General features: G+C 44.5%; 1 protein-coding gene across 3 annotated transcripts in view; it reads left to right on the top strand.

Annotated features, from left to right (window-relative positions):
- Positions 1–20,042, top strand: part of NOL4 (nucleolar protein 4) — a 595,206-nt gene that overhangs the window by 405,876 nt on the left and 169,288 nt on the right. For all 3 annotated transcript variants that reach the window (XM_063923673.1, XM_063923672.1, XM_063923674.1), the window contains exon 6: positions 10,974–11,257. In XM_063923673.1, the coding sequence (XP_063779743.1) occupies positions 10,974–11,257 (284 nt within the window). The remainder of the gene's footprint in view (positions 1–10,973; positions 11,258–20,042) is intronic.

Raw genomic sequence — 20,042 nt, 5'->3', positions numbered from 1 at the left:
TGCAAGTGATAACTGATTCTGCTGTCTACTTGGGCTCTCTGTAGTGTATGTGCAGGTGATAACAGATTCTGCTGCCTACTAGGCTTTCTGTATTGTATATGTAAGTGATACAGTAATAGATTCTGCTGCCTAGTAGGCTCTCTGTATTGTATTTGCAAGTGATAACAGATGCTGCTGTCTACTAAGTTCTCTGTAAAGCCGGGTACACACTGGGCGACCTCTCCTAGTTAGCAGTCAGCGCTATATCGCTGATTGCTAACTAGAGGAGATCACCAGTGCATACACACTTAACAATATTGATGTACAATATCGTTCAGTGACGTCATCCCCCGCACTCCCCGAACATGCAGCTCAACGATATAGTTAACATTGAGCTGCATGTTCATTAGATCATAGATGAACGAGAATGACCGCTGGTGCGCCCATCGTTCATCCATAGTCACTGGACGATAGATCTTGCAAAACAGATAGTTATCATTCAAATCGTAATGTGTTGTCGCCCAGTGTGTACGGAGCTTAATGGATAATAGATTCTGATGCCTACTAGGCTCTCTGTAGTGTACGTGCAAGTGATAACAGAGTCTGCTGCCTACTAGGATCTCTGTAGTGTATATGCAAGTGATAACAGATTCTACTGTCTACTAGGATCTCTGTAGTGTATATGCAAGTGATAACAGATTCTAGGCTCTCTGCAGTGTATATGCAAGTGATAACAGATTCTAGGCTCTCTGTAGTGTATATGCAAGTAATAACAGATTATAGGCTCTCTGTAGTGTATATGCAAGTGATAACAGATTCTACTGTCTACTAGGATCTCTGTAGTGTATATGCAAGTGATAACAGATTCTAGGCTCTCTGTAGTGTATATGCAAGTGATAACAGATTCTAGGCTCTCTGTAGTGTATATGCAAGTGATAACAGATTCTAGGCTCTCTGTAGTGTATATGCAAGTAATAACAGATTATAGGCTCTCTGTAGTGTATATGCAAGTGATAACAGATTCTACTGTCTACTAGGATCTCTGTAGTGTATATGCAAGTAATAACAGATTCTAGGCTCTCTGTAGTGTATATGCAAGTGATAACAGATTCTAGGCTCTCTGTAGTGTATATGCAAGTAATAACAGATTATAGGCTCTCTGTAGTGTATATGCAAGTGATAACAGATTCTACTGTCTACTAGGATCTCTGTAGTGTATATGCAAGTGATAACAGATTCTAGGCTCTCTGTAGTGTATTTGCAAGTGATAACAGATTCTACTGTCTACTAGGCTCTCTGTAGTGTACGTGCAAGTGATAACAGATTCTGATGCCTACTAGGCTCTCTGCAAGTGATAACAAACTGGTTTATGTTCATAAGAGATTAAATGGAGATCACACACATTCGCAGATTAAATTTATTAAACATGTCATTGCTTTGCTTTCATTTTAAGTCCTTGGAGGGATTGTTACTTTAAAATTTTATTTACTCAAAGTGCTTCTAGCAGACAAGCCAGCTTGCGATTAATTAAAATTAGAAGGTAGTTGACAAGCTAGAGCCACTTTCCTGCCCATTCATCACTGCTTTATCTACACATCATGTTACTAAATCACTAGTTTGCCAACACAATAATATATAGAACTACAGGTTGAGTATCCCTTATCCAAAATACCACATTTTTGGGTCCCCTACTGAGATAATGACACATGTATTATATATTATGTGTATATATAAATATACTATATAGATATATTATATAATATACATCTATATGTGTCATTATCTCAGTAGGGGAACAAAAAACGTGTGATTTTGAATTTTGGATAAGGGATACTCAACCTGTATAATGTTGTAACCTCTTATGTCTCTTCAAATTAATTACAACTAAACAGAACTCGAAAATTGTATATACAGGTTAAGTATCCCATATCCAAATATTCCGAAATACGGAATATTCCGAAATATGGACTTTTTTGAGTGAGAGTGAGATAGTGAAACCTTTGTTTTCTGATGGCTCAATGGCCCTCATTCCGAGTTGTTCGCTCTGTATTTTTCATCGCATCGCAGTGAAATTCCGCTTAGTACGCATGCGCAATATTCGCACTGCGACTGCGCCAAGTAATTTTACAATGGAGATAGTATTTTTACTCACTGCTTTTTCATCGCTCCGGCGATCGTAGTGTGATTGACAGGAAATGGGTGTTACTGGGCGGAAACAGGCCGTTTTATGGGCGTGCAGGAAAAAACGCTACCGTTTCCGGAAAAAACGCAGGAGTGGCCGGGGAAACGGAGGAGTGTCTGGGCGAACGCTGGGTGTGTTTGTGACGTCAAACCAGGAACGACAAGCACTGAACTGATCGCAGATGCCGAGTAAGTGTGGAGCTACTCTGAAACTGCTAAGTAGTTTGTAATCGCAATATTGTGAATACATCGTTCGCAATTTTAAGATGCTAAGATACACTCCCAGTAGGCGGCGGCTTAGCGTGAGCAACTCTGCTAAAATCGCCTTGCGAACGATCAACTCGGAATGAGGGCCAATGTACACAAACTCTGTTTAATACACAATGTTAATAAAAATATTGTATTAAATTACCTTCAGGCTGTGTGTATAAGGTGTATATGAAACATAAATGCATTCTGTGCTTAGATTTAGGTCCCATCACCATGATATCTCATTATGGTATGCAATTATTCCAAAATACGGAAAAATCCGATATCCAAAATACCTCTGGTCCCAAGCATTTTGGATAAGGGATACTCAACCTGTAGTAATGTAATATATATTGGTGCTCTCTTAATAAATAGTATTAATAACCATCATCTGGCACTGGACAATGCTTAATGAGGTCAAATGATAAGTTGCAAACTTAATCCTGGCTATGTACACAGGACTAAATGAAGGTTTATAGAGAGTTGTGGCGATTGCTAAGAAAAAAACAAAAACAAACTGATGGTCTTTAATCATCATTCCAGGAGCACCGGGCGCTGCGGACAGCCTGGAAGGGTGCGTGCTGCAGTAGCTCTGCCTTGCACTCTCTGGCCACCACTGCTGCTGCTGGGGAGGGGGCGGGGACCGTGGAGGAGAACTGGAATGCAGGCAGCATAATGCTTTCCTGCCCTCTCTTAATATACTGTTTGTAGGGATTGTGTGAATGTGTGGGGCCAAGGGGTGACCCCTGTCGCCCCCCCCCCCCCCCCCTCTCTTATCCAGCCCTGGACGCATGCGCAGTAGAAAAACATCACTCCATTGGCAGTGCGTCTGACTCAGACTCAGGTTCAATATAACAAGAGCTGTAGTTTCTTTTTTATAGTCTGTTTATCTAAACAGAAATTTATGCAGATTCTTTGTAAACATCAAAACTTCCTTTTTATCTCCTCATGAGAACATTCTGACCAACAAGTTTTTGATTATGATCTATAACTCCCTCCTCTCTCTCCTTAACATATCCACTATTCTAGTCTGATAAATCACATGGAATATTCACATATACAGTACCCAGTATAACAGATTAATTGACCAGCTTTCTGTTAGATCATAATATCTTTATTCCTCTGAGTCAGGGATTATAAGACATGAATAAGTGACTTTTATTATTTAGACATTTATTTATTTTCTGTTTATCAACAGGACAGCTTATTAAGGTGCGGTCACAAAGCGGCTATTGTATGCACATTGGTCTATGGTTTCTTACTGTGCATGCGTCTAAGCCGTATATAGCTGTTGCAACAAGGAATTAGTAGTAGCAAAGTGACAGGAAAACAGCGTTTGGGGGTGGTAACGGGGAATGGCCATTAGATGGCATTTTCCAGGCATTCATAAATTAGCAGTTGCGATCTTACTTGCTACTGGAGAACCCTCAGTGTCCCAGGAGAACAGCACTCAGAGGCCCTCAGACTCTGCGACATGTTCCAATTTACGATGATGGTACTGATGTATGAGCAACTATTCGCTGTCAGATGGAAATGATGCAAGATCAGTGGGTGTCCCTGTGCTCTGGTTAGCGTTTGCCCATATTAGCATATAATCGCAATTGTGTACAGCAAAAGATAGCAACTGCAGCAGCAAGAACAACCCACCTGAATGAGCCTCTGTGTGCTGTTTTAGGAGTGGTCATAAAAATATTAATCTAAACAATAGCATTTTCTGAATTGCATAAAGCATGAAACAGCTGTCATTAAGCAAGGGAAGAAAATGTCCCTTTTGGCTTTTGGAGTTATTTTTCTCATCAATGTTTTAAACTATGAAATGATTTAGAAACAAAGGTCAGATACGATCAAAAGGCATAATCTGATGGCAGAAACGCTCCAGCAGTTCCATTTTGTACTTCCGATTGCCAACCCAAGTGTACAGTCTTCATGTCCTGTTACTGTAGGAGGTGTGGTTATTTGTGCAGGGGTGTGGCCAAGTACCGTTGTGAGGATTTGCCTTAATCTGCTGTTGCTGCCACTCAAAAAGTGTCTGTACACCTCTGAAAGGGGCATTGCTGTTACTCTAGGCTACACCCTCCCCCTTTTCTCAGCACCCCTGACAGTATTTAAGGTTATATAGCAAACACATGGTCTGAAATTCCATGGCTAATTATAGTCCATGTTTCCATCCCTGTAATTGTTTGAGAATAGAATGTTATATCACTTTTAACTGTAGAAACATTAGCAAAATAAAGAACTTACTGAAGGCAGAGAACCATAAAAAAAAGTTTGTTCTGTCTCCTCAATGAGTGGGCAGACCAGTGTAATTATGGGAGCGGGGGGAACCTACAATGAAGCAGGCAGTCCAGAGAGGAGTAGGGACTCAGTGGGCAGGAGTTGAGGTGACCCAAGTCTAGTTATACTAGTGTGTATATGTTAGAGATGAGCGGGTTCGGTTCTCAGAGAACAATATACCCCCCCCCCCATCCCCCGCCCGGAACTGCACGTCCTGAGCCCTGTCTTATGTGTGTCATTTCAGTGCTCTGTTGTGCTGCATCAGTTCAGTGGTAGTGTCTTGTGCTGTGTCAGGGCAGTCACAGTGGTGGTGTCCTCTGCTGCCATATGTCCAGTGCTGCTGTATAAGTCCAGTCCAGTGGTGCTGTGTTGTGCTGCATCAGTCCAGTGGTGGTGTCTTGTGCTGCATCAGTCCAGCCACAGTGGTGGTGTCCTCTGCTGCCATATGTCCAGTGCTGCTGTATAAGTCCAGTCCAGTGGTGCTGTGTTGTGCTGCATCAGTCCAGTGGTGGTGTCTTGTGCTGCATCAGTACAGTCACAGTGGTGGTGTCCTCTGCTGCCATATGTCCAGTGCTGCTGTATAAGTCCAGTCCAGTGGTGCTGTGTTGTGCTGCATCAGTCCACTGGTGGTGTCTTGTGCTGAATCAGCCCAATCACAGTGGTGGTGTCCTCTGCTGCCATATGTCCAGTGCTGCTGTATAAGTCCAGTCTATTGCAGTGGTGCTGTGTTGTCCTGCATCAGTCCAGTGGTGGTGTCCCTGTGCTGCTGTATAAGTCCAGTGGTACTGCCGTATAAGTCCAGTGATACTGCCGTATATGTCCAATGGTACTGCCGTATAAGTCCAGTGATACTGCTGTATAAATGCAGTCCAGTGGTACTGCCGTAAATGTCCAGTGGTACTGCCGTATAAGTCCAATAATACTGCCGTATAAATCCAGTCCAGTGGTACTGCCGTATAAGTCCAGGGGTACTGCCGTATAAGTCCAGTGATACTGCCGTATAAGTCCAGTGATACTGCCGTATAAGTCCAGTCCAGTGCTACTGCCATATATGTCCAGTGGTACTGCCGTATATGTCCAGTCATACTGCCGTATAAGTCCAGTCATACTGCCGTATAAGTCCAGTCATACTGCCGTATATAAATCTAGTCCAGTGGTACTGCCGTTTAAGTCCAGTGATACTGCCGTATAAGTCTAGTGATACTGCCGTATAAGTCTAGTGAAGAAAATTGCCGTATAAGTCCAGTATAAGTCCAGTCCAGTATAAGTCCAATGCCGTATAAGTCCAGTCCAGTGGTACTGCCGTATAAGTCCAGTCCAGTGGTGCTGCCATATAAGTTCAGTGGTGCTATACTGTGCTGTATATTATTTACTCCAAATAAAGGGGTTATTAATATTTAATCCAAATCATTTTTACAGGGTTTGCCCTGTGTGGTGTAGAGGTACGCTCTCCTGTGCTGCATTTTGTTATATAAATCCAGAAAAATAATGGAGAACAAAAATTTGGAGGATAAAATAGGGAAAGATCAACAACCACTTCCTCCTTATGCTGCTGCTGCCACCGCTGCTGTTGCTGCTGCTGGGAGTTGCTCGTCATCCCAGAGGGGAAGTCGGAAGACCACTTGTACTACTTCAACTAAGCAATTGATTGTCCAACAGTCCTTTGCGAGGAAGATAAAATATGACAGCAGTCATCCTGTTGCAAAGCGGATAACTGAGGCCTTGACAGCTATGTTGGTGTTAGACGTGCATCCGGTATCCGCCATTAGTGCAGTGGGAATTAGACAATTGATGGAGGTAGTGTGTCCCCGGTATCAAATCCCATCTAGATTCCACTTCACTAGGAAAGTGATTCCCAGACTGTACAGGGACATTAAGAAAAATTTCCTCAGTGTCCTGAAAAATGCGGTTGTACCCAGAGTCCACTTAACAACAGACATGTGGACAAGTGGAGCAGGGCAAAACTAAGGACTACATGACTGTGACAGCCCACTGGGTAGATGTATTGCCTCCCGCAGCAACAACAGCAGCGGCACCAATAGCAGCATCTCACAAAACGCCAGCTCGTTCCTGGGCAGGTTACGCTGTGTATCACCGGTTTCTGTAAGAGGCACACCACTGACAACCTCTTACGGAAACTGAGGGACATCATCGCACAATGGCTTACCCCACTTAGACTCTCCTGGGGATTTGTGATATCGGACAATGCCACCAATAGTGTGCGTGCATTACATCTGGGCAAATTCCAGCACGTCCCATGTTTTGCACATACAATTAATTTGGTGGTGCAGAATCTTTTGAAAAATGACAGGGGCGTGCAGGACACGCTGTCGGTGGCCAAAAAAATTGCGGGCCACTTTCGACATTCACCCACTGCGCGTCACTCCTAGATGGGCCAGGTGTTTGTGCCGCACACTTGTGTCGCTTAGCTTAGTCATACAGCAACCTTGGTGCTCCTCTTTTTTCTTTGCATCATATGCTGTTTGGGGACTAGTTTTTTTTAAGTGCCATCCTGTCTGCCACTGCAGTGCCACTCCTAGATGGGCCAGGTGTTTGTGCCTCACACTCAGGGCCGGAGCTTCCACTAGGCAGCTTTAGGCAGCTGCCTAGGGGCGCCGGGACCTGAGGGGGCGGCCTGCTACAGCTGCCTGAAAAAGGTAGTATGGTCCTACCTCTCACAGCTGCCGCAATCCCCCTGGCACTCGTATCTTCCAGTAGCTGCAACTGCCAAGCTCCCGTATTGCAGCCTACAGCTCCGTCTCCACCCAGCACAGGCAGTAACTTTCGCAGCTCCTGGAGTCCTGGCTGGGGGTGACATGCGGCGCTGCTCTTCATTCCAGGCTCTTTCACAGACCACTCAGTCCCAACTCTGCAACGCAGCCTGCAGGTAAGGTGGCTGCACAGCGCACTTACTGCATTTGATAAGGAAAGAGGGGGAGAGCAGCAGTCTGGGGGGGGGGGGGGGGTCATGCACACAGATGGTGGGGGGGGGATAGAGCAGTAGAAATTTAACAGAGTAAGGGGGGGGGGGTGAGGGCAGCAGGCACCCACACAGACTGGGGAGATGGGGAGAAGAGAGCAACCATGCAACAGACTGGGGGTGGGAGAGAGCGGCAGCATGCCTTTCACCTGAAGGGCGGGTAGGGGGAAGGGGCAGTAGGCAGAAATTTTGCCTAGGGTGCCGAGAACCCTTGCACCGGCCCTGCTCACACTTGTGTCACTTAGCTTAGTCATACAGCTACCTCATTACTCCTCTTTTACTTCTTTGCATGATGTGCTATTTGGGGCCTAGATTTTTTAAGTGCCATCCTGTATGACACTGCAGTGCCACTCCTAGATGGGCCAGGTGTTTGTGCCTCACACTTTTGTCGCTTAGCTTAATCATACAGCTACCTCATTGCACCTCTTTTACTTCTTTGCATGATGTGCTGTTTGGGGCCTTGTTTTTGAAAAGCGCCATCCTGTCTGCCACTGCAGTGCCACTCCTAGATGGGCCAGGTGTTTGTGCTGCACACTTGTGTCGCTTAGCTTAGTCATACAACTACCACATTGCACCTCTTTTACTTCTTTGCATGATGTGCTGTTTAGGGCCTATTTTTAAAATCTGTCATCCTATCTGACACTGCAGTGCCACTCCTAGATGGGCCAGGTGTTTGTGCCGCACACTTGTGTCGCTTAGCTTAGTCACCCAGCGACCTCGTGCACCTCTTTTTTTTTTTACTTTGCATGATGTGCTGTTTGGGGCCTAGTTTTTAAAAGTGCCATCCTGTCTGACACTACAGTGCCACTCCTAGATGGGCCAGGTGTTTGTGCCGCACACTTGTGTCGCTTAGCAGAGTCATCCAGCTACCTCAGTGCAACCTTTTAGCCTAAAAACAATATTGTGAGGTGTGAGGTGATCAGAATAGACTAGAAATGAGTGGAAATGAATGTTATTGAGGTTAATAATACTATCGGATCAAAATTACCCCCAAATTCTGTGATTTTAGCTGTTTTTGTGTTTTTTTCAAAAATCATCCAGATCCAAAACCAAAACCCAAAAGGGTGGTTTTGGCAAAACCAATCAAGATCCAAAACACGAGCGAGGATCTAGATCCAAAACCAAAACATGAAAAGTGCCCGACGCACATCTCTAGTATATGTATGTATGTATCTATCTATCAGTGATGTGTGGTGAGGTGAGCAGGTGAAGCATAGGGGGGTATTCAATTAAAGCAATTTTTTTGCCTAGGTGAAAAAAAACTGCACTTTTCGCTATTTTGTAGGGTGAATGGGGATTTGTCCTATTCAGTAGCAGGGTCGTTTTTTCGCCTAAGTGAAAAATTTGACAGGAGCAAAAAACATGTGGATCGGCGAATCCATGTGTTTATATTATATATATATATATATATATATATATATATATATATATATATATACACATATATATAAATAAAACACATGGCTACATGTGCCTACCACCGCTTCCGGGGCGCCCTCGCTTCCGTAATATGCACGCGCCCCATTCACTTGAATGGGAGCGTCTCTGTGCACTCCCGGCGTGACTAGACGGACGGATCGCCTAGTCATACTGGGAATGCTGCTCTGCGATGGAGCCGTATCAGATGAGCGCGGCTCCATCTGTATATACACACTCACGCACTGCAAAATGCATTCAAACAAACATTGACTATGGTAATATGTATCACATACAGTGTACATAAGTACTGAAAAAGCAGTACTTATATACTGCGTAAAGCAGTCTTCTGTATATATAAGCTTACAGGCTTACCACCTCTCTGGCTGAGAACATCAATTCTGCCACTGGGCCTAACCATCAAGATGAACAGGGAACTGTAGGGGCACAGCACCAGGACCAGGCTCAGCAGGGACATCCCCATTGCTTCTGAGTATGCCCCCCATATTCTCCTACCCACCCGTACTAAGATCTGATCAAAATGTTATCCCAATCCTACTTCTGCCACTAGTTACCTGCTATTGTGTGGTTTTTTTTGTTCTCTCTTCATTGCTCGCTTCCACCCCACCATGTGTTTTTCCTGTAATGTTTACCTCCACTGATTGCACACCTTTCCATTGTGCCCTACATGCAGGGTACATCATCATACTACTACATAAGCATCAGTCTTCCCATATATGAACTTGGCCCTTTTATTGCTCACCTCCCACAGTGTAACCTTCAAAGTGCGCCCAACATGGCTGCCCCATCCACTTGTGGATGGGATGAAAAATACATAGGCCTTATGGTTTTGATGGAACCCTACTCTGAACAGTAGGACTCTGAAATCACCCCCATTTTGGGTCATCTCTTCTAGGGGTGGACTATTCCACCCTGGGTAATCCTACGCTGAGCGCCCAAGATGGCTGCCGCACCTGGTACCTGGTGAGGGTGGAATACACAACCCTTGGAAGTTATTACCCAAAATGCCTACACCAATCCTGCATTATGCTTTCTGTGTGCTTAAGGTTTTGTTTTATGTCTGTGTTGCTTGTCTATTGTTGTATTACTCAAATCCTCTGTATCATGTGCATTGTTTTTGATATCTGTAAAGCGCCTTGAGTCCTGTTGGAAAAAGAGCGCTATATAAATAAAATTATTATTACCTAATTTATATATAGTGGTGTTTGTCACTTAATAGTATCCAGAAGTAGTTTCCCATTTCACAAGCCAATAAAAACACTGATACGTTCATAGGGGGTAATTCCAAGTTGATCGCAGCAGGAAATTTTTTAACAGTTGGGCAAAACCATGTGCACTGCATGGGGGCAGATATAACATTTGCAGAGAGAGTTAGATTTGGGTGGGTTATTTTCTTTCTGTGCAGGGTAAATACTGGCTGCTTTATTTTTACACTGCAATTTAGATTGCAGATTGAACTCACCACACCCAAATCTCTCTCTCTCTCTGCACACGTTATATCTGCCTCCACGACTGCACATGACTCCATGACTGCACATGGTTTTGCCCAATTGCTATCAAAAATCCTGCTGCGGTCAACTTGGAATTACCCCCATAGTCAAGATGTATTATTTATGTTATGCGATTTAACATAAAGATTGCATAACCTTTTCCAGTATTTAGTGGTCCCTGAATAATGTGTACATTTATAGATCTCCTTTCATTACATAAGGTGACTTGTTCTACCAGATCAGAAGTTTATATAATCTGATTATTTTAGATGTAATGAAATGAGGTATACACAGACTAATGCCATTGGTGTTATGGTTGGTTGCTGAAAGCGAACATTTTATCAGACTGTGAAACTAAATAGCTGTCAAATATATGTTTGCAGATGATTCCGCTCCAGAGAGTCTTACTGGTAATGAAACCTTGGGACATAGCTCAAATGCTACAGGAGCAGCTAACAGCAGGGAGGTGACAGAAGCCAACACCAATGGAAAAGCAAGTGCGGAGCAGGATGAGCAGCCATTGAATCTGAGTGACTGTCCACTGTCAACTCCACCAAATTCTGAATTCCAAATAGATGATCACACTAGTAATGGAAAAACAAAGTACAAGAACCTCTCAGTCAGTGACATGAAGATAGAGCGGGAAACAAGAGAGAATGGCAGCAAGGTAAGTCGTGTTTACTGCAAACATCTATGGTTTTCTACAGTTGTGTCCTCCAAATCCTGTATCTTGTGGACAGTGAATTACGTGTGTGCTACTCTATCAGTATTGTACTAGACACTTATCTTACAGTTTCATGACTAAATTACTGTAGGTGTTTTTGATAATATTGTGCATAATAGCTTCCACTTTGTTACAGTTTTTAGCCTTGCTTCTTAAGGTGCATACACACGGTGCAATATAACTACCGATATGGACTATATAGTCCATATCGGTAGAAAACATAGTGCATATCGCACTGTGTGTATACACCTTGCGATGCCGATGCATGGTCCCGAAGGGTCGGTATCTCAAGAAAAAATAGACTGTGCAGGCATGGCAATGTTCACTATATTGTGTACAATCTAGTGCATATCGTCCGTGTTTCCAGTAGTGACCGATATTAGCTTGTGATACCGATCAACGTCCCCCTGGTCATTCCAATATTCAAATGATCTGTCAAAATCGTCCATAGCCAAAATCGCACATAGTCAAAATTGCAAGTATATATAGGGGTATATTCATTTCCTGTCAGATCCTTTCAATGGGTCAGTATTCAATGACTCGACAAAATCGACAGGTTTTAGCCGTTCCGACAATGTGAATACGACTTTTTTTAAAGTCGGATTGACATTGTCGGAAACGAGGACGCCCTTCCGACAAAATACGTGGATTCCGACAATCCACGTGTTTTCCGACAAGTCAGGAATTCCCGACTTGTCGGAAAAAAACAAAACCTATTGAATAGGTCGGAACCCTTCCGATCTAAAACAGTCGGAAACGGCCATCTTTCAGACAAGACTACAGTTCCAACAGGAATTGAATATAGTCAGAATCGCAAGTAAATACAGTCACAATTGGTGGTTCTGGGCTTCGGGAAGTTCAAGGGAAATCGCATAGTCAAAATTGCCCATAGTCAAAATATCACCGTGTGTATGCACCTTTACAGTGACTGTAGCGGGGAATGTTCTGTAAATTGTTTAGCAGCCCTCCTTACAGTGACTGTAGCAGGGAATGTTCTGTGAATTGTTTACCAGCGCTCCTTACAGTGACTGTAGCAGGGAATGTTTTGTGAATTGTCTAGCAGTACTCCTTACAGTGACTGTAGCAGGGAATGTTCTGTGAATTGTTTAGCAGCGCTCCTTACAGTGACTGTAGCAGGGAATGTTCTGTGAATTGTTTACCAGCGCTCCTTACAGTGACTGTAGCGGGGAATGTCCTGTAAATTGTTTAGCAGCCCTCCTTACAGTGACTGTAGCAGGGAATGTTCTGTGAATTGTTTACCAGCGCTCCTTACAGTGACTGTAGCAGGGAATGTTTTGTGAATTGTTTACCAGCGCTCCTTACAGTGACTGTAGCGGGGAATGTTCTGTGAATTGTTTAGCAGCCCTCCTTACAGTGACTGTAGCAGGGAATGTTCTGTGAATTGTCTAGCAGTACTCCTTACAGTGACTGTAGCTGGGAATGTTCTGTGAATTGTTTAGCAGCGCTCCTTACAGTGACTGTAGCAGGGAATGTTCTGTGAATTGTTTACCAGCGCTCCTTACAGTGACTGTAGCAGGGAATGTTCTGTTATTGTTTAGCAGCGCTCCTTACAGTGACTGTAGCAGGGAATGTTCTGTGAATTGTTTACCAGCGCTCCTTACAGTGACTGTAGCAGGGAATGTTCTGTGAATTGTTTAGCAGCGCTCCTTACAGTGACTGTAGCAGGGAATGTTCTGTGAATTGTTTACCAGCGCTCCTTACAGTGACTGTAGCAGGGAATGTTTTGTGAATTGTTTAGCAGCGCTCCTTACAGTGACTGTAGCAGGGAATGTTCTGTGAATTGTTTACCAGCGCTCCTTACAGTGACTGTAGCAGGGAATGTTCTGTGAATTGTCTAGCAGTACTCCTTACAGTGACTGTAGCAGGGAATGTTCTGTGAATTGTTTACCAGCGCTCCTTACAGTGACTGTAGCAGGGAATGTTCTGTGAATTGTTTAGCAGCGCTCCTTACAGTGACTGTAGCAGGGAATGTTCTGTGAATTGTTTAGCAGCGCTCCTTACAGTGACTGTAGCTGGGAATGTTCTGTGAATTGTTTAGCAGCGCTCCTTACAGTGACTGTAGCAGGGAATGTTCTGTGAATTGTTTAGCAGCGCTCCTTACAGTGACTGTAGCTGGGAATGTTCTGTGAATTGTTTACCAGCGCTCCTTACAGTGACTGTAGCAGGGAATGTTCTGTGAATTGTCTAGCAGTACTCCTTACAGTGACTGTAGCAGGGAATGTTCTGTGAATTGTCTAGCAGCGCTCCTTACAGTGACTGTAGCAGGGAATGTTCTGTGAATTGTTTAGCAGCGCTCCTTACAGTGACTGTAGCAGGGAATGTTCTGTGAATTGTTTACCAGCGCTCCTTACAGTGACTGTAGCAGGGAATGTTCTGTGAATTGTTTACCAGCGCTCCTTACAGTGACTGTAGCAGGGAATGTTCTGTGAATTGTTTACCAGCGCTCCTTACAGTGACTGTAGCAGGGAATGTTTTGTGAATTGTTTACCAGTGCTCCTTACAGTGACTGTAGCTGGGAATGTTCTGTGAATTGTTTAGCAGCGCTCCTTACAGTGACTGTAGCAGGGAATGTTCTGTGAATTGTTTACCAGCGCTCCTTACAGTGACTGTAGCAGGGAATGTTCTGTGAATTGTTTAGCAGCGCTCCTTACAGTGACTGTAGCAGGGAATGTTCTGTGAATTGTTTACCAGCGCTCCTTACAGTGACTGTAGCAGGGAATGTTTTGTGAATTGTTTACCAGCGCTCCTTACAGTGACTGTAGCTGGGAATGTTCTGTGAATTGTTTAGCAGCGCTCCTTACAGTGACTGTAGCAGGGAATGTTCTGTGAATTGTTTACCAGCGCTCCTTACAGTGACTGTAGCAGGGAATGTTCTGTTATTGTTTAGCAGCGCTCCTTACAGTGACTGTAGCAGGGAATGTTCTGTGAATTGTTTAGCAGCGCTCCTTACAGTGACTGTAGCAGGGAATGTTCTGTGAATTGTTTACCAGCGCTCCTTACAGTGACTGTAGCAGGGAATGTTCTGTGAATTGTTTAGCAGCGCTCCTTACAGTGACTGTAGCAGGGAATGTTCTGTGAATTGTTTACCAGCGCTCCTTACAGTGACTGTAGCAGGGAATGTTCTGTGAATTGTTTAGCAGCGCTCCTTACAGTGACTGTAGCAGGGAATGTTCTGTGAATTGTTTAGCAGCGCTCCTTACAGTGACTGTAGCAGGGAATGTTCTGTGAATTGTTTACCAGCGCTCCTTACAGTGACTGTAGCAGGGAATGTTCTGTGAATTGTTTAGCAGCGCTCCTTACAGTGACTGTAGCAGGGAATGTTCTGTGAATTGTTTAGCAGCGCTCCTTACAGTGACTGTAGCAGGGAATGTTCTGTGAATTGTTTACCAGCGCTCCTTACAGTGACTGTAGCAGGGAATGTTCTGTGAATTGTTTACCAGCGCTCCTTACAGTGACTGTAGCAGGGAATGTTTTGTGAATTGTTTAGCAGCGCTCCTTACAGTGACTGTAGCAGGGAATGTTCTGTGAATTGTTTACCAGCGCTCCTTACAGTGACTGTAGCAGGGAATGTTCTGTGAATTGTCTAGCAGTACTCCTTACAGTGACTGTAGCAGGGAATGTTCTGTGAATTGTTTACCAGCGCTCCTTACAGTGACTGTAGCAGGGAATGTTCTGTGAATTGTTTAGCAGCGCTCCTTACAGTGACTGTAGCTGGGAATGTTCTGTGAATTGTTTACCAGCGCTCCTTACAGTGACTGTAGCAGGGAATGTTCTGTGAATTGTCTAGCAGTACTCCTTACAGTGACTGTAGCAGGGAATGTTCTGTGAATTGTCTAGCAGCGCTCCTTACAGTGACTGTAGCAGGGAATGTTCTGTGAATTGTTTACCAGCGCTCCTTACAGTGACTGTAGCAGGGAATGTTTTGTGAATTGTTTACCAGCGCTCCTTACAGTGACTGTAGCAGGGAATGTTCTGTGAATTGTTTACCAGCGCTCCTTACAGTGACTGTAGCAGGGAATGTTTTGTGAATTGTTTACCAGCGCTCCTTACAGTGACTGTAGCTGGGAATGTTCTGTGAATTGTTTAGCAGCGCTCCTTACAGTGACTGTAGCAGGGAATGTTCTGTGAATTGTTTAGCAGCGCTCCTTACAGTGACTGTAGCGGAGAATGTTTTGTGAATTGTTTACCAGCGCTCCTTACAGTGACTATAGCAGGGAATGTTCTGTGAATTGTTTACCAGCGCTCCTTACAGTGACTGTAGCAGGGAATGTTCTGTGAATTGTTTACCAGTGCTCCTTACAGTGACTGTAGCAGGGAATGTTTTGTGAATTGTTTAGCAGCGCTCCTTACAGTGACTGTAGCAGGGAATGTTCTGTGAATTGTTTAGCAGCGCTCCTTACAGTGACTGTAGCGGGGAATGTTCTGTGAATTGTTTAGCAGCGCTCCTTACAGTGACTGTAGCTGGGAATGTTCTGTGAATTGTTTACCAGCGCTCCTTACAGTGACTGTAGCAGGGAATGTTCTGTGAATTGTTTACCAGCGCTCCTTACAGTGACTGTAGCTGGGAATGTTCTGTGAATTGTTTACCAGCGCTCCTTACAGTGACTGTAGCAGGGAATGTTCTGTGAATTGTTTAGCAGCGCTCCTTACAGTGACTGTAGCAGGGAATGTTCTGTGAATTGTCTAGCAGCGCTCCTTACAGTGACTGTAGCTGGGAATGTTCTGTGAATTGTTTACCAGCGCTCCTTACAGTGACTGTAGCAGGGAATGTTCTGTGAATTGTTTACCAGCGCTCCTTACAGTGACTGTAGCGGAGAATGTTTTGTGAATTGTTTACCAGTGCTCCTTACAGTGACTGTAGCAGGGAATGTTCTGTGAATTGTTTAGCAGCGCTCCTTACAGTGACTGTAGCAGGGAATGTTTTGTGAATTGTTTACCAGCGCTCCTTACAGTGACTGTAGCAGGGAATGTTCTGTGAATTGTTTACCAGCGCTCCTTACAGTGACTGTAGCAGGGAATGTTTTGTGAATTGTTTAGCAGCGCTCCTTACAGTGACTGCAGCAGGGAATGTTCTGTGAATTGTTTAGCAGCGCTCCTTACAGTGACTGTAGCAGGGAATGTTCTGTGAATTGTTTAGCAGCGCTCCTTACAGTGACTGTAGCAGGGAATGTTCTGTGAATTGTTTAGCAGCGCTCCTTACAGTGACTGTAGCTGGGAATGTTCTGTGAATTGTTTACCAGCGCTCCTTACAGTGACTGTAGCAGGGAATGTTCTGTGAATTGTTTACCAGCGCTCCTTACAGTGACTGTAGCAGGGAATGTTCTGTGAATTGTTTAGCAGCGCTCCTTACAGTGACTGTAGCAGGGAATGTTTTGTGAATTGTTTAGCAGCGCTCCTTACAGTGACTGTAGCAGGGAATGTTCTGTGAATTGTTTACCAGCGCTCCTTACAGTGACTGTAGCAGGGAATGTTTTGTGAATTGTTTAGCAGCGCTCCTTACAGTGACTGTAGCAGGGAATGTTCTGTGAATTGTTTACCAGCGCTCCTTACAGTGACTGTAGCAGGGAATGTTTTGTGAATTGTTTAGCAGCGCTCCTTACAGTGACTGTAGCAGGGAATGTTCTGTGAATTGTTTAGCAGCGCTCCTTACAGTGACTGTAGCAGGGAATGTTCTGTGAATTGTTTAGCAGCGCTCCTTACAGTGACTGTAGCAGGGAATGTTCTGTGAATTGTTTACCAGCGCTCCTTACAGTGACTGTAGCTGGGAATGTTCTGTGAATTGTTTACCAGCGCTCCTTACAGTGACTGTAGCAGGGAATGTTCTGTGAATTGTTTAGCAGCGCTCCTTACAGTGACTGTAGCTGGGAATGTTCTGTGAATTGTTTACCAGCGCTCCTTACAGTGACTGTAGCAGGGAATGTTCTGTGAATTGTTTAGCAGCGCTCCTTACAGTGACTGTAGCAGGGAATGTTCTGTGAATTGTTTACCAGCGCTCCTTACAGTGACTGTAGCAGGGAATGTTCTGTGAATTGTTTAGCAGCGCTCCTTACAGTGACTGTAGCAGGGAATGTTCTGTGAATTGTTTAGCAGCGCTCCTTACAGTGACTGTAGCAGGGAATGTTCTGTGAATTGTTTAGCAGCGCTCCTTACAGTGACTGTAGCAGGGAATGTTCTGTGAATTGTTTAGCAGCCCTCCTTACAGTGACTGTAGCTGGGAATGTTCTGTGAATTGTTTACCAGCGCTCCTTACAGTGACTGTAGCAGGGAATGTTCTGTGAATTGTTTAGCAGCCCTCCTTACAGTGACTGTAGCTGGGAATGTTCTGTGAATTGTTTACCAGCGCTCCTTACAGTGACTATAGCAGGGAATGTTCTGTGAATTGTTTAGCAGCCCTCCTTACAGTGACTGTAGCTGGGAATGTTCTGTGAATTGTTTACCAGCGCTCCTTACAGTGACTATAGCGGGGAATGTTCTGTAAATTGTTTAGCAGCCCTCCTTACAGTGACTGTAGCAGGGAATGTTCTGTGAATTGTTTAGCAGCCCTCCTTACAGTGACTGTAGCTGGGAATGTTCTGTGAATTGTTTACCAGCGCTCCTTACAGTGACTATAGCAGGGAATGTTCTGTGAATTGTTTACCAGTGCTCCTTACAGTGACTGTAGCAGGGAATGTTCTGTTATTGTTTAGCAGCGCTCCTTACAGTGACTGTAGCTGGGAATGTTCTGTGAATTGTTTAGCAGCGCTCCTTACAGTGACTGTAGCTGGGAATGTTCTGTGAATTGTTTACCAGCGCTCCTTACAGTGACTATAGCAGGGAATGTTCTGTGAATTGTTTACCAGCGCTCCTTACAGTGACTGTAGCTGGGAATGTTCTGTGAATTGTTTACCAGCGCTCCTTACAGTGACTGTAGCGGGGAATGTTCTGTGAATTGTTTAGCAGCGCTCCTTACAGTGACTGTAGCAGGGAATGTTCTGTGAATTGTTTAGCAGCGCTCCTTACAGTGACTGTAGCAGGGAATGTTCTGTGAATTGTCTAGCAGTACTCCTTACAGTGACTGTAGCAGGGAATGTTCTGTGAATTGTTTAGCAGCGCTCCTTACAGTGACTGTAGCAGGGAATGTTCTGTGAATTGTTTAGCAGCGCTCCTTACAGTGACTGTAGCAGGGAATGTTCTGTGAATTGTTTAGCAGCGCTCCTTACAGTGACTGTAGCAGGGAATGTTCTGTGAATTGTTTAGCAGCGCTCCTTACAGTGACTGTAGCAGGGAATGTTCTGTGAATTGTCTAGCAGTACTCCTTACAGTGACTGTAGCAGGGAATGTTCTGTGAATTGTTTAGCAGCGCTCCTTACAGTGACTGTAGCAGGGAATGTTCTGTGAATTGTCTAGCAGTACTCCTTACAGTGACTGTAGCAGGGAATGTTCTGTGAATTGTCTAGCAGTACTCCTTACAGTGACTGTAGCAGGGAATGTTCTGTGAATTGTTTAGCAGCGCTCCTTACAGTGACTGTAGCAGGGAATGTTCTGTGAATTGTTTAGCAGCGCTCCTTACAGTGACTGTAGCGGGGAATGTTTTGTGAATTGTCTAGCAGTACTCCTTACAGTGACTGTAGCAGGGAATGTTCTGTGAATTGTTTACCAGCGCTCCTTACAGTGACTGTAGCAGGGAATGTTCTGTGAATTGTTTAGCAGCGCTCCTTACAGTGACTGTAGCAGGGAATGTTCTGTGAATTGTTTAGCAGCGCTCCTTACAGTGACTGTAGCAGGGAATGTTTTGTGAATTGTTTACCAGCGCTCCTTACAGTGACTGTAGCGGGGAATGTTTTGTGAATTGTTTAGCAGCGCTCCTTACAGTGACTGTAGCAGGGAATGTTCTGTGAATTGTTTACCAGCGCTCCTTACAGTGACTGTAGCGGGGAATGTTTTGTGAATGGTTTGCCAGTGCTCCTTACAGTGATTGCCTGGGAGTATTGTGTTACTTATTTAGCAGAGCTCCTCACAGTGATTGCAGCTGCGAATGTTGTGTGAATTCTTTTTCACTGCTCCTGACAGGGACTGTATGTGGGAATGGTGGATGAATTGTTAATCAGTGCTTCTTACAGTGATTGGCTGGGAGTATTGTGTTCATTATTTAGCAGAACTGGGAATGTTGTGTGAAATCTTTTTCAGTCCTCCTGACAGGGACTGTGTGTGAGAATGGTGGGCGAATTGTTAATCAGCGCTCCTTACAGCGCTCCTTACAGTGACTGTAGCAGGGAATGTTCTGTGAATTGTCTAGCTCTCAAACTCGGTCCTCAGGACCCCACACAGTGCATGTTTTGCAGGTCTCCTCACAGAATCACAAGTGAAATAATTAGCTCCACCTGTGGACCTTTTAAAATGTGTCTGTGAGTAATTAATACACCTGTGCACCTGCTGGGTTACCTGCAAAATATGCACTGTGTGGTGTCCTGAGGATCGAGTTTGAGAACCTGTGGTCTAGCAGTACTCCTTACAGTGACTGTAGCAGGGAATGTTCTGTGAATTGTCTAGCAGTACTCCTTACAGTGACTGTAGCTGGAAGTGTTGTGTGCTGCACTAATTTATTTTTCTCTAACGTCCTAGTGGATGCTGGGGACTCCGTAAGGACCATGGGGAATAGACGGGCTCCGCAGGAGACTGGGCACTCTAAAGAAAGATTTAGTACTACCTGGTGTGCACTGGCTCCTCC

Source organism: Pseudophryne corroboree, chromosome 5 (genome assembly GCF_028390025.1).
Source record: "Pseudophryne corroboree isolate aPseCor3 chromosome 5, aPseCor3.hap2, whole genome shotgun sequence".
Classification (NCBI taxonomy): Eukaryota; Metazoa; Chordata; class Amphibia; order Anura; family Myobatrachidae; genus Pseudophryne; species Pseudophryne corroboree.
This window is presented reverse-complemented; position numbering and strand designations above follow the sequence as displayed.